General features: G+C 48.5%; 1 protein-coding gene across 1 annotated transcript; it reads right to left on the reverse strand.

The window, feature by feature from the left end:
- Positions 1–1,748: 1,748 nt before the first annotated feature.
- Positions 1,749–11,290, reverse strand: LOC117857171 (ABC transporter G family member 31). The gene is made up of 24 exons (XM_034739684.2): positions 10,850–11,290; positions 9,933–10,053; positions 9,670–9,758; positions 9,450–9,534; positions 9,075–9,234; positions 8,913–8,989; positions 8,778–8,831; positions 8,378–8,468; positions 7,955–8,256; positions 7,603–7,884; positions 6,835–7,151; positions 6,586–6,746; positions 6,408–6,511; positions 6,046–6,202; positions 5,840–5,959; positions 5,640–5,731; positions 5,215–5,547; positions 4,836–5,126; positions 4,416–4,499; positions 4,195–4,328; positions 3,881–4,108; positions 3,604–3,775; positions 3,248–3,502; positions 1,749–2,227 (listed from the first exon to the last, which is right to left on the reverse strand). The coding sequence occupies exons 1-24, from the start codon at positions 11,146–11,148 to the stop codon at positions 1,955–1,957; spliced, it is 4,281 nt and encodes a 1,426-aa protein (XP_034595575.1). The 5' UTR covers positions 11,149–11,290; the 3' UTR covers positions 1,749–1,954.
- Positions 11,291–14,603: the final 3,313 nt, after the last annotated feature.

Genomic DNA, 14,603 nt, shown 5'->3' on the forward strand with positions numbered 1-14,603 from the left:
TCCCTCCTTTATTTTTCCCCTGGCCGTTTTGGCTGCACTTCCAGCGGGTGAGATCAGCATATCAATCTTTGTCACCATCGCGCAGGGCATGCATGCGGCATGCCCACCTCGCATGGCGTCAAAATCCCCTCGGCCACCTAACCAAATTGCGGGCTCATGATTAGCCCTATCATTAGTTCATCACCGGCTCCAGCTGCATGTTCTCCTGCAGCCGGCGTGTCAGCTACATGCCTTGCCTGGCCGCCCTGCTGCACAGTCACTTGCCCTTTGCCGCTGCCGCAGCACTGGGGATCGGATGGATCTGACGACGAGAGAGACCGATCAGGCCGGCCGTTGCACGAATAATCCGTTCCATGCTGCTCGATCAGGCAGGTTAAAAACGAAAAAGAGATCGGGCTCGAGCGAGGAATGGAAGAAGAACACGATCACGACGCTACCTCGATGGATCGATCAAGCAAGTGGAGGTGGAGCTTTCCTCGATCCACGGGCCGACCGGTGGAGCTGTCCATGCTTGACCATGGATGGACAGTGCCTGACTGCCTGCGGTGCGGCGTGCCAACTTGCTTTCCGTGCTCTCGGCATGGACGCGCAGGCTGGAGGGAGGCGATATCACATCAGCGGCCGATCAAGATCAAGTGACCCCGACCCGACGCCAGCCCAGCGATCGATCGCCCACATGCGGATCCAGCGAGAGGGGAAGAGGCCGGCGCGCGGGGCATGGGGCGCTGAGCTGACGGCACCGGCCACCCTATGGCACGCCGCGCGCCAACCTATAGCTGCTAGTGCTAGCCTACCCTTCCTGCCCCGCGCCGCTGCCGCCCACAAACCTAGTAAACCTTGGACGCAGTGGCGGCCGGCGGCCGTGATGACGCGAGCCGTGAGGCAAGCCGAGCCGCCCTGCCGCCGCCAGCTCTCCAGCAGATACGATGCGGGCGCACCGCCCTTTGGCTTATTGCCCGCTCCGTCGATCGTGGCTGGCCTGGCTCGATCTCTGCGACGCTGGCACGCGCCGTGGCGTAGGTGGCGTACACATTAACACGCAGCGGGTGCGGACAAACCGCAGATCAGACACGATGCGCCCTTCCACCGTTTCACTCCACTCACTCACTGCTACGTACTGCCCAGTGTTACCCCTCGAGTACTGTAATGCTGGCTGCGCTGGTACTGCCATGTACGTAACACAACAACCATCCTCTCGAGTCTCGACTCGACGGATGGAGCTGTGCCTGTGCGTCTGCAGATGCAGCCAGACGCCGGGCAGGTACAGCAGCAGCACGTACCGCAGATCGGGCAGGTAAAGCTCGGCTTGGCCTCCATCTGTTCCACGAACCTGCAGAGAAAGAGAGACAGCGAGAGAGATGCTCGTCGCCTAGCACAAGGGGATCGATCGCTATCATCGCGGCCGTCACCTCACCTCGACTGATAGAGTGATAGATGGAGAGCGAGCGGGACACTACCAAGACGCCGCTGGCTGCCGCTGGCTTTTCCAGCGCTTGGAAGCACTGCGCAAGCGTGCCCGCCTACGCTACGCATCCAAAAGGGAGGCATCGGGGAGGACGAGGCCGCCATGCCAAAGCGGTCAAAAGGGAGCGCAGGTGTCGACCGCCCATTGGCGCCGCGGCGGCCGCTCGTGGGCACCGGCAGAAAGGCGCGGTCAAAAAAAAAAACCTGCACGAAGCGACCGCACGGTATAACGATGGAGAGAGGCAGTGGCGGACTGGCAGTACATGCACGCGCAGACGCATTCCTGCAGGGGTGAAAGAAAGCTGGCTTACTGGGGGCTATACAGTTTTTACTTTTCTCACTCTTCACACGCTCCCGTGACCGACCGGAAGATTATTTACCGGCGACAAAATGTTTCTGGACAAATTAATGTGCGGCGAACTGGTGGTGACACGATGCGGCGGGCGGTGGTGGTGGTGGTACATTGGCGAGCACGGGGGGCGGCGAGCGATCATCTTCGCTGGAAGTTGAGGTACTTAATGGCGAGGGCGAAGACGACGGCGAAGAGGACGCAGAAGCCGGCGACCACGGCGGCGACGACGCCGAGGAAGTCGTAGCGGAACCCGAAGTGGTGCTCCAGGAAGGACGCCACGGTGGTGGAGGTGACGCCGTCGGCGAGGAGCAGGGGCTGGTCCAGGTCGCCGAACTGCGAGGTCAGGAGGCCGTACAGCGTCCACGACACCGGGTTGGCCCAGTAGTACCAACGCCACCACACGGGGATGCGCTGCGAGCGTTCAGCGGAGAGACAAAAATTGGTCAGTGCTGCCGCTGTGAAGAACAGATGGCTGATGTGCAAATAACATGGGCATAGCGTGCACTGTGTATAAGAACATGAGGTTAACTCATCCAAGGCTTTCTAGAATTAGAAACTTTATTTACGGGAAAGGGATCAATTTTTGCAAGTACTATGAAAAAACTTGGACTAAGAACATATATACTCCTTGTATATAAAAAAAGGCTATTGAGCCCATGGGAGGTAGGAAAGCAGTGACTTCACATCGAAGTTAGATACTAATTAGGAGTATTAAATATAGGTTAATTACAAAACCAATTGCATAAATGAAGGCTAATTCGTGAGACGAATCTATCAATCCTAATTAGTCCATGATTTGACCATGTGATGCTACAGTAAATATGTGCTAATCATGGATTAATTAGGCTTAATAGATTTGTCTCGCGAATTAGCCACAACTTATCCAATTAGTTTTATAATTAGTTCACGTTTAGTTCTTCTAATCGGTATTCAAATATCCGATGTGATCCGAACTAAAAATTAATCCCTAATGCATTATGCAGTTAAAGCCCAACTCGACAAAATATGGCCCACCTAGGACAGTCAGTCTGGCTTAAAGTAACCCTCCACTCCCGAAAACAAACAACAAACAGAAAATAAAATAGTGCACAGGGGAAAATCCATTTAGCAATTGGTTTCTTCTATTGGAGGGAAGCTCTCCGATTCAGCTAACTCTGATGTTCAGAGCAACATTCCAATCATTTCAAAGTAACCAGTGTATAGCGCTTTTTTCCCGGATATGGCAATGACTCACAACCAATAACTCAGAAAGCTAGACAAGAAAAAAAAGCATTTTTAAAAATATCTAAGATTTTTATCATATCATTCTGTCTGGTGCAACTTTTTGGATGAGATGTCACATGCAAAATTCACAATTATTGGTAGGCTATGGCACAGAAATCGGCTAGAGGACATTAGGTGTGAATTACCGGGTGCATGTTTATCCCATACCTTTCTTGGGATCATGAATCCGCAGAAGAGATTCCACAGAGTGTAGAACGGAGCAGCAATAATAGGCGCAACCGTGTGGTTTGGAGTGATCGCCGTTGTCATCATGCCGTAGAAGGTGAAGTACAACAACGTGAAGTACATGAAGAACAGGTACCACAGGAACTTGGGAGCTGTCCACTCAAATGATCCCAAACTGTAGAAGATTGTACCGTAGATAAGTGACTGCACAAGGATGTAAGGGAACTCCACAGTGACCTGTCAAACAGCAATGGTTATCCAACAACATGAGCACCATTATCAAGAATAACAACAAAATCTTAGTCCCAAGCAAGCAAATGAATTCTGACGGAAATTACCAGAGAAAATGCAAAAGGCAATGCTGAATACATCCCAGCGGCTCGCTCTCTGTATGATACAAATCTTTCGATGGAGATCACAGGCTGAACAGAAGTGGCATTGGTAATTCCTATGAACAGCACTGCTGCGTACATGGCACCCATGGCATTGAATATGTCATGTTGGGTTTCCCTGGTAATTATTCAGCGACAAAATTGTGCTAAGTTCAGGTTGCCAGTTAAGTAGTTGTGTATATGTATGTGTTAAAATTTCTGGCAGAACAATCAGTAGACATACCTTCTAGACCCAAACTTCCAGCAAATAGTTCCAAACATCAATGAAATGATAACAGTGTAGAAGAATCGAACTGCGGTATATTGAGGGTTCCTCCAGTATGATAGGTTTTGCTTCCATAAGCAAGCAATATACTGAGCACAAAATGGTTGGGCATACTTTGTGGCGAAAGTAAGTTCTTTCGATTCACTGCTCGGTCTGCTCAGGACCTCAACCATTTCTCTGGTCTGCCTGAAATGCAATAGCATTACAAGATGATGAGTGGGGAAATGGTTATCCAAAAACATAAGAGAATTTTAGAGGGTATATGTATTTACTGAAATAATTTTGATTTTCGATAGTATTCAGCGAAATCCACTCCAAGAATCTGCTCCATTTGAGTACTTGTGACTTCCAACATCCATGCAGCAGGATTATAGCCATCCCTGATTTTAGGCACTCCTGGAATTGCCTGTTAGCAAATACGGATGTAAGGACAGAGGCATTGTGTAAACTTGCATCAGTAAGAAAATTAGAAAACACATACGGCAGAATATACCTCAAAAAAGTCAACCAGATTGCGTGATTTGGCACCTAAGGGACCAGCATATATAAGTTGCCCTCCACGCTTCATGAACAAAAGCTGAGGACCATACACATAAGTTAGGAGAGGACAAATCTGTAATCTTTACAGCTAGTAATAGTTGGGGGGGACAGTAGGTACAACATATAAGACCAATGAAACTTCTACCAAACAGGGTTCAGAATAAATTTCTCATCACGATGATCCTCAAATTAGATGTAACATCGTATTGTTTTCCTTCGTAGTGAAATTGGGACTCAATATATGTAACTAATTAACAGACATTTTCATCATATAATAAAATAAGAGCTTTGGAATGTTTAGATCAGTATTAATCAACTCTCATGTTTATGAAATGGATAGCTTATATAATAACTTCTCGGTTATTTCTTGTACCTCATCAAATGATTCGAATATGTCAATACTTGGCTGATGGATGGTGCAGACAATAGTCCGGCCTGTATTAACAATATTTCTCACTGTCCTCATCACAATGGCTGCAGATCGAGCATCCAATCCTGATGTGGGTTCGTCCATGAAAACAATAGAAGGATTTGCAACAAGCTCAACAGCAATTGTCAACCTTTTACGTTGTTCTGTAGACAAACCGTTTACCCCCGGCAAACCAACAAGAGCACCACTTAAGGGATTCAACTCAACAAGTTCCATCACCTCTTCAACAAAAGCCTATGAATGGGAACACTGAGGATAAGGAGGACGAAAGGGGGCATGGGACATAGAAAACCAAAAGAAAAAACATTCTGAAAAAGCTTACCCTTTGAGTGTCTGCATCAACATGAGAAGGCAACCGGAGGCATGCTGAGTATAACAAAGACTCAAGCACAGTCAAGCAAGGTGAATGGACATCATTCTGTTCACAATACCCGGAGATCCTAGTGAAGGTCTCCTGGTTCTTAGGATACCCAGATATAGTAATGCTTCCTTCTATGAGCCCTCCAGTTTTCCGGCCAGCTAAAACATCCATGAGGGTGGTTTTGCCAGCTCCACTGACTCCAACAAGTGCTGTTAGTATCCCTGGCCTAAATGCTCCAGTGACATCAACAAGCAGCTGTAGGCGGTCTTCTGCTATACCTTGCTTTTTCAATTCCTGCTAGCAAAACTGGATTATGAATGAATAAATACATATCTTTACTTTTTCTGAGTAACCTCAGTCATACAAATGATACAACTTTGACATACCTCTGGTACATCAACGTAGTAGTTGATATTCCTAAAGCACATAGAAAGGGGTTGAAAAGGCAACACCATCCCCTTCTGTTCCTTGAGATTACCTGAAAGTCAACCACAGTCAATGTCCATGAAAGTCACCCTTTTACAAAGGAAAAACAAAATTTTCTTCTTATGTGAGTATTACGAAAAAAAATTCCATCTAGAATTACCACTTAATGAATTTGAGTGCAGATAAGATCGTAGCTCCAGGGCTACCCTATCATTCTTCCTCCTAGAATCCCTGTGTCGAATTTCATCTTTGGACACAACAGCTTGCAGATTTCCAATAGCTGTGAAAAAGCAATAAGGGCGAAAATTAGTAAACTATTGCAAAGAAGTTGAAGTCGTTTTGGCCTTCTAGTAAGCATAAACTTACGGTTGAGAATCGTCAAGAACATTGTGAACAAGATGTTCAAAACAATAGCATAACCAAACAATGCTCCAACACCAATCCAGAACCAATATTTTTCCTTGAATAACCCATATCCAGTGAGTATCGCTTCACCCATTGTAATGTTCTGGTTTGCAAATTGCTGAAATACAGCAAGTATGTATCAGTAGAAAACCCCTATAGCACCATAACAACAAAACTAATATATCTCAATCATTTGGTTTATAGCCTTGGAACTATTTATGTGTATCCATGTTTTGTGTTGTGCACAACACAACTATAAACATAACAGATTGGTGCCATGTTGCGTTCCCGGCATGAGACTCGGGATTAAAATCAAGTGCTACCTTGCTCCATGAATGCCCATGGAATTCATTGATGGAAATAGCGTTTTGTGCGTACATCATAGGAGAGATCCAATAACCCCAAATCCACCAGACTGGTATGCTTTCTGTTGGTTATCAAGGAAACATTAGGTATATAATCTTAAAGTACTATGAATAAGCTAACAGAGAGAGGTTCAACCTTTGGTTATGATGAATCCTCCAAGAATCATAACAACCAACAAAGCAAATGATCCAAAGGTATTAGCAACTATCATATTACGGCCCAAAGATGCCATGACCCGAAAAAGAGCCAAAGATGTTTGGTGCAGAAAGAAAAGCAACAAAAATTGTCCCAAAAATCTGCAGATGGAAAAGATCAAACTTTAAATGAAAAACATCTCTGATGCTCTGAGAAAAAATAAAAATCAACAAATTTAATGTCAACTACCTTGTGAATTGGGGATCATAGCCAACCACATAATATGTTACAAGTACCCACATTCCTGATTCATAAAGTGAGGTTGGGATGCTCAAGAGCCAAGAAGGAAGTGTATAAGCCCATGGCGGGTAGAAGTGCAGGTCCCTGTGCTTGTAAAGAACAGGAAGCTTTGTGACCAGCATCGAGACTTCAGTGAAGCCATTGAACAGAATCATCACTATCGCAAAGTAAAGGGCTCCTAGATAAATAATCCCATCATCAACTGAATCATGGTGCATTGTTGATCTGAAAAACACTGTCATTGTGATAAGAGCAACAAGTAGAAGCTGCCAAAAAGAGAGAGCATGTTAAAACATCTTTCATTGGTTGGAATTGACACCAGAAAGTAAAACACGCGATTCATATCAAAATCATGGCATATGATTACAAACACGAAGATATAAGAGGCTGTGGCTCTGTGCATATCAAACTAGTGAAAGGCTAACATATAATATTTAAGTATGATAGGATTACTTTTTAGCACAAAAGGCATAATAGCTATATGAATCTGTACGACAATCACATTTATTATTTCATCATATTAAGAGGTTCTGAAGCAGAAAAGCCATCAAATGAATCAGTGAGGGCAATGTGTGTGTTTGGCTCAAGTTACTGAGCAAGTTTTAGCTACCACTGTTTGCATAAGTTTTTCGTATCAACTGTTCAACAGTGTAGCGGTGGCCTTGTGCACATACTTATTTATTCAGTTTGCTAGATGCATATCATAAATGATAATACCTGAATGAATTTGAAGACATAGATGAATGAGTTCCTTTTCATGAGCAGACGCTGCCACTGGTAGTTGGATTTGAGAAGCTCAAGCCTCTTGACACCGTAACTTGATGTACAAAGAGCTGCAGGATGATTACGATATCTGTTGTATGGCACAGCTAATTCCTCATGCAATCTCTTACCGATAATAAATGTTTTAAAGGCTTCAGCAAATTTTGATACAGAAACAAACTGGTATGGATAATCGTAGTGGCACCAATACTGCTGCTGATCTTTCTTGGACAAAACCTGAAACGAAAGAAAAATGAATACAAGAAAATCCAGTCGATATGAAACTAGAAAGTGTGGAGGTGCCTACTTCTTGCAAAAAATCTGCCACATTTTTTCTTTCTGGACACTTGAATCCCATAGCAGCAAAAAAATCAACAGCATATTCACGGGGACCCTGGTATACAATTTGACCTTCAGCTATCAGAATGACATCATCGAATAGTTCATAAGTCTCTGGAGCTGGCTGCAGCAAGGATATGATCGTAGTGCCGTCAAGTGCATGTGTGGAATGCCTTAGGTACTTGATAATCTGATATGTTGTTGCACTGTCAAGGCCTGTAGATATCTCATCCATGAACAGCACACGGGCAGACCCAACTAGCAATTCACCTGCAAGAACAACAAAGATTAGCACAACTTGCACAATGGAAACAGCATGCAAATCTTGCAATAGCTCAATTCCTTCAGCTAACAGCATTAGCATACATAAATGGCAGTAATATGTAGTAACCTGTTGTCAGGCGTTTCTTTTGCCCTCCGGAGATCCCTTTGATCATTTCATCTCCAACAATGGTGTCAGCACAGATGTCCAGCCCTAAAATCTTGGCTAGATCAAAATTAGCAATTCAGAAATCTTGGCACGGAAAGTAATCACGAAGCTATAGGAAATAAAATTGTGTTAACAACTATTTAAAACAATTAGAAAAGGAAGAATACTCCCCCATAAATGAAAGCAATGAACATTTAAAAGGGGGAATGGGCCGAATAACGTATTTGTACAATAAAGGAATAAAAAAATCACGTAAATTAATGAGGCCAGCAGAAAAAGTAACTGGACAAACACAATAGAAACAATTTTTTGGGACTATCCAAAGCAAATAAACAAATAGCTGAAAGAGATACATCAATACCTTCATTATATACTCAGCCACAAGGCTTGTCTGCTTACCCTCAAGAGCCAACGCCTGAAAAGTTAAGAACAAGATATATGACACAACAATTAATTTGGTGTGCAAAGATGGTAAAGCTATCTTGACGTAATCTACCTTCATGAATACATCAAGGTCCTCATCGGGTTTTATCCCCGCATTCTTTTCTCTCCTCAGTAGTTCAACAAGCATGTCTGCAGGTTGATTCATGTCAAAGAACAAACAAACAACTAAGCAAGGAACAATAGAACTTGATAATATCATGGTGCAGTGACCTACCATACTTTATTCCAACACCCTGACAGCGCCCAGCAAACTCCAGAGTTTCTCTGACCGTCATCTCTGAAGCATGCCAGTCTTGCTGACTGACATAAGCAGATGTTCGCTGAGGCACAAACTCATTTAAATGGTGGCCGTTGTAAGTAATGTTCCCAGACATCTACAACAAATTTGGGTGCTGCTTGTCAGCAACAAGAAGTTGTTTGGGGCTTGAAAGGCTAATTTTGCTGATCAGAATTCATTTTCAGGAAACAGATGGTATTCTTCTGATGATGGATAAAGCGTTGACTGAACCAGACCAGGTAATAAAGATTTTGCCTATCAACTTTGAGCAAGATATATAGAAAGAAAGCTGATTGACATGATGATACAAACCTTTAATCCAGGGCCAAGCCGTCCAGCAAGAGCCAGAAGCAAGGTGGTCTTCCCGGAGCTTGGAGGACCCAAAAGCAGTGTCATTCTGCAGCATGAACCATACGCATATTTAGTTTAGCAAAGCTTAATTTTGAGCAACATAAAAACAGAATGAAACACAGTTTTCCTATATATCATTGAGAGAGGGGGGGGGGAGGAGGGATAGAGTCTCCACACGCACCTTGATGGGCGAATTATCCCACTGATGTTGTCCAATATCGGCAATTTCATTCTTCCTCCTCGGTAGATCCTCATATGCCTCAGAAACGCCTTTCAAATCGACAAAATAAGCATTTCAAGATCAATAAAACTGGTGCCTAATTCTGGTTGTTGTCGTACCGAAATCGTTTGATCAAAACTTTCACCACGAAAATTAGTATACTGGACAGCTGATGGATACCGAAAATTGAAGATAGATTTTGCAGCTAAAGATCACAGGCCAACCTCAGTCATGTTGCATATGAAGTTTGGGATGGTGGGCAGCGCCCTGCTCCCGACGTGCACGTACGCGTCCACCGTCAGATCCTCATACCTCACTTCGATCTTGGGGAACTCTATGTGCACACTGCAGGAATGGATATCGGACACCAAGAAACCACACATAGTTCAGAACCAAGGAAAGATCAGCATGCTGCAAAGTATGGGGGACACAAATTATTTGATTCAGAGCGAGTAATACAAATTATGTGACACAAGCGGGCACATACGCGGCTCGTCATACGAGTACGCACGACACGAACCATGTATTGGCGCTACTGCCGAAATAGTGATCTGGTGAGCTTGCGTGCGCCTGCTACTGCTGCAGGTGCTCAGCGCCTCAGCCTCCCGCCTGCCCGTGGGGCCCAAACATGGCCAGCAAGTCGGTGGGCCATGCTATAGAAGCTTCTGAGTAGCACGTTCGGGAAGATTCTAGAAGAAAAAACTTCGAGGCCTACGCGCTGCGCTGCGGCGGCGCCACGGACGGGCCAGGCGACAATCCAAATTACGCCTGCGCTGGGCTCTCTGCAATAGGAGAAAGCCCGCGGGGCCCGCGGGCCAGTCGCTCTGAGCGCGCATCTGGGAAGCCTTTCCGCAGACCGCAGCAGCACTGCAGCACCACGCCACCACCAACCAGCAAGCAGCAACTCCAGCGGATGTGTCCTTTGGGCCCGCATTTCAGCCAATGCGCGCGTGGGCCCCACGGACGCGCCACACTGGACCAGGCGAGCGCTTCTAGAAGCTTCTAGCGTCGGCGCGCCGCCGCTGGCGCGTGCGGAGGCGGCGGAGTGCAGCACAAGTAAACCGAGAGGCGGAGAGAGACGAGGATGCCGAACGATGATGATGATGCGAGAGCTAATTAAATGCAAGGCGTGTGTACTCACGCGTCGAAGCGGCTGCGTATGCGCCGGAAGAAGTGCTCGGCGTCGCCGGAGTCGGCGAGGAGGCGGTCGACGAGCGCGGTTCGGTCGCCGGAGGAGAGCCCCGCGACGTCGACCTCGCAGAGCACGTCGTCCCCCTCGACGGCCGCGGCGCCGTCGGGCGCTGGGGACCTGAGCAGGCCCCGGCGCGCGCGGGCGACGGTGGGGAGCCGCTGCAGCGCCGCCCACCGCAGCGCCTCTCGCTCGTCCTCCGCCTCCCGCCACGACCCCGAGCGCGAGAACGCCGCCTCCGCCGCCCACATCGCGCCCACCCGGTCTCCTCCTCCTCCGCCGCCGCGCCCGGTCCCCAAACCCTAGCTCCCGCGCCCCTTTCCGCCGAGTGTGTGGGTGGCGCGGCACTGCGGGGGATTTAAGGAGGGTCGTACTGGCAGCCGGTGGTAATGGCGGGGTGGGAGGGAGAGGAGTTGGATCCACCGACTCGCTCGCATTTATGGCGCGCGCGGCCATGGCCGCCTTCTCTCTCTCTCTCCTCGCTTGATCGCTCGATGACCTCGCCTCGGCTGGGTTTGCTTTGCGCCTCACCTAATCCTCGGGGTTTTAGCGGAGACCTGCAAGCTCACTCACAGTCACAGCCACCGGAAAAAAGGGAGGGAAATGGGGAGGCCGTGCACCGGCTTCCCAATTCAGATCCCCCCGGTTCGGTTCTTCTGGGCTTGTTCCAGGGCCCATTGAATAGAATAGCCTTTCGTTTCGATGGATCCTCCGATTTCACTTTTTACCGGCCCATAGTAACTCTTCCATATCAGATTCATATCCCTGTTTGAAACTTGTTATACTGTTACGTTCTAAAATTAGGAATGTAAAAAAAAAACGTGAAATTCTGGCGTTCGAAATGATGGTGATGATGTCTGAGAGTCGTTTTGCTGCCGCATTGCGTTGCATGGCCAAGGCAGCAGCACGAGCGAGCAAGGACACGGACGGCCGTGGCTGCGCTTGCACGGGCGAGCTGGTTGCCAGCGGCAACAGGTTGGCACGACCGATGGCGTATGGCACGTGACGCAGCCCCGTGTGCTACTGTGACAAAAACAGTGCTACCCGTATGTCCTAATGGTTGGACAGTTGGTCATAGTAATTAATTGGTTCGAGGTCGAGAAATTTGGCTCATTTCCTTCGGTGGCCTTTTTCAGGCTACTGTAGTGGAGTGAGAGTGGAGAGCACCAGGCTGCAGAGCCAAACGAACCGAACCAAAGCGAGATCGACGGGGACTTGCTGTTCTTGATGGCCTAAATTTAGCTAAGGGGGACAGCGCAATGCGCTTCCGAATAATTCACGACAGTAATAGCTCGGACCGCAGCACCGTGCTCACTGTACCGGCGGCGAGTAGGGTAGGGGGCACGGCGCGGCGCGGCGGCGAGTAGGAAGACGATGGAGCAAACGGAGAGGAGGGGTCAGACGTCAGAAGGCAGCAAGGGGGTCCCACCGTTACAGCTTCTTCTCGGCGCGAGGGACCGGGGGGGCGCGGAGGGGAGGGTTTGGACCAGGAACGCTATCGCCATGGCCAGTGGCCCTACACCAGCTCGCCGCAATAACTGCAGTGTCTGCCCGCTGGGTTAACTGGGCTTGGCAGGGCGCGGCATTCATGGCTCCCGCCAACCGCAATTGCGTGCTGCAGTTAATCTCATCCCGCCGGCGCGACGCCGGCAACTCGTCGGCGGCATCGCTCCGTTCAGCCCCGTTTTGGGAGTGTAGCGGAGCGCAGGAGTTGTTCCCGCGGGGATCTCTCGCACGGAAGCACCCAAACCCAACAAGAAACAAGAAAGATCATCGTCAGGGTTACAGTAGTTAACTACTACTGCCATCCTAGTGCCAGTGTCTGGCTTGGCGTCGCTGCCATGTCGTGCTACGTTGGAGTGGGTTTGTCGTGGCGTACGCGCCGTGCAGAACCACGTCGCAGCCTCTCGGATCTCCGATCGATCCGCCTGTCGGGCGTGTGAGCACGTACAAGGCAGTACAACACTACACGGCCGACAGCACAGCACATGGATGCGAAGAGTTTACAGCCTTCAGACTTCAGTACTTGTGAATATACCTCGCTGCAGAGATCTGAACTCTGAAGAACTTGATGTGGTTCTGACAGTGCAGTCAGTCCAGGCGCGCAAACCAGCCGAGTTCAGAGTTCAGAGCACATCGTGTCTGAAGGTCCCAGTCCTCCTCAAGCACTGGCCGCATCTGCATCTGACTGGCAGTTCCCGGTCCTTAGCTTTGTTTTCGTGTAACTTGCTGGCTTGTGTCGCTGTACTTCTTTTGGCAGCGAGGCGATCGCTTCGATCAGCCGGCAGATCGATGCGCCGCGCCACAAGTTCCCCCAGCTCTCACGCTCACACCGCTCGACGCCTCGACCGGCAGCTGCAAGCCTGCAACTGCACCGGACCTCAAACCTCCTCCTCCAAACCAGCACGCCCAACAACCTCTGAAGAAAAACGGCAGCATTGATCTCCCATCCACTTTTACAATAACAGGGGCCCGTTGCCGCATGCCTGAAAGATTGGCAGTTATGGCGCCCAAAGGTAGCGTGCGTCATGAGATGAGATGAGATCTGGGGACGGGACCATAGCGATCAACCACGACGACGACGGCCGGTCGCTGCTGCGCGCTGCACGCTCACATGGTCTTTGGCCACCTACCAGAGGCCACCAGGCCACCACCATTGCTGTCCGCGACCTGTAAACTCGATCGAGGAAGAAGGGATTGGCAGAGCATGAGCGCGTACTGTGAAGCAATGAGGAGCAACCATGCCTGGCCGGGGGGACGTCAATGCCGTGCTGGATGTGGCCAGATCAACAGATCCTTTTCTGATGATGGGCCACTACTCTACTCTTTCCCATATTACTGTTTCGTTCTGGTGAGCCACTGTTCGATCCGATCAGACATTTATCCGAGATGATTGACAACATTTTCTCGCTTTAGAGAAACAAGTGTCGTATATAATACTATCTCAGTTGTTGTTAACAATTTTTCAGCCACTTCTCTCTTCTTTCACCCTGAAAAAATGAAGGTGTTTTTGTTAACAGGGGAAGAAAAATGAAACTGTGACAGTGTCAGGAGTTGTCCTTTGTCATTAGTTGCAGGCCACCCCACAATCCTGCTCAAGAATTAGTTGGGGCTTGACTAGCATGATAGTACTCTACTTTGGTAGCGGGGCGCTTGACCTTAAGGTTGCTGCACCTGCATTCCACATTGCCACTGCAGCAGTACTCTGCCCTGCACTGGCCATTCATGAACTTTGCCCAGAAATTGGAGCAACACATGTTGCGTCCTGGGTGCCATGACAGGACGCCTAACCAAGAAAGCCCCCAGCTTGATTACGCTAGCATACAACACTGCTCTATGATTCAGGGACTTAAACAGTGTGCTCCGCATTGAATTGCAGCCCTAGTGCTGCACCTGCTTTCTCCTGCAGCCATTCAATCCTCTTTCAGCCACCTGAACGCGTTGGACCCGCCTCACGTGGCACACGAACGGAACGGAACGGGGCGGGGCGGAGCAGTCCGTTCCTACCCCCAGAAATGAACGCCGTTTTTCTTGATGACCTGTTCATCCCCTTTACCCACTGAGATGTTAGCTGCAATTTGTCTTCAGCCACGGCTTGCAAAAGTCACGTTCCTTACCAGCTGCATCCTGGCAGTTTGTTGAGAGCTTTTCTTTTTCCCCCCTTCTCCCTTCCCGAAAGGAGTTTTGAGCATTTCCTATTGTTTTC

This window comes from Setaria viridis, chromosome 5 (genome assembly GCF_005286985.2).
Source record: "Setaria viridis chromosome 5, Setaria_viridis_v4.0, whole genome shotgun sequence".
In the NCBI taxonomy this organism is placed as follows: domain Eukaryota; kingdom Viridiplantae; phylum Streptophyta; class Magnoliopsida; order Poales; family Poaceae; genus Setaria; species Setaria viridis.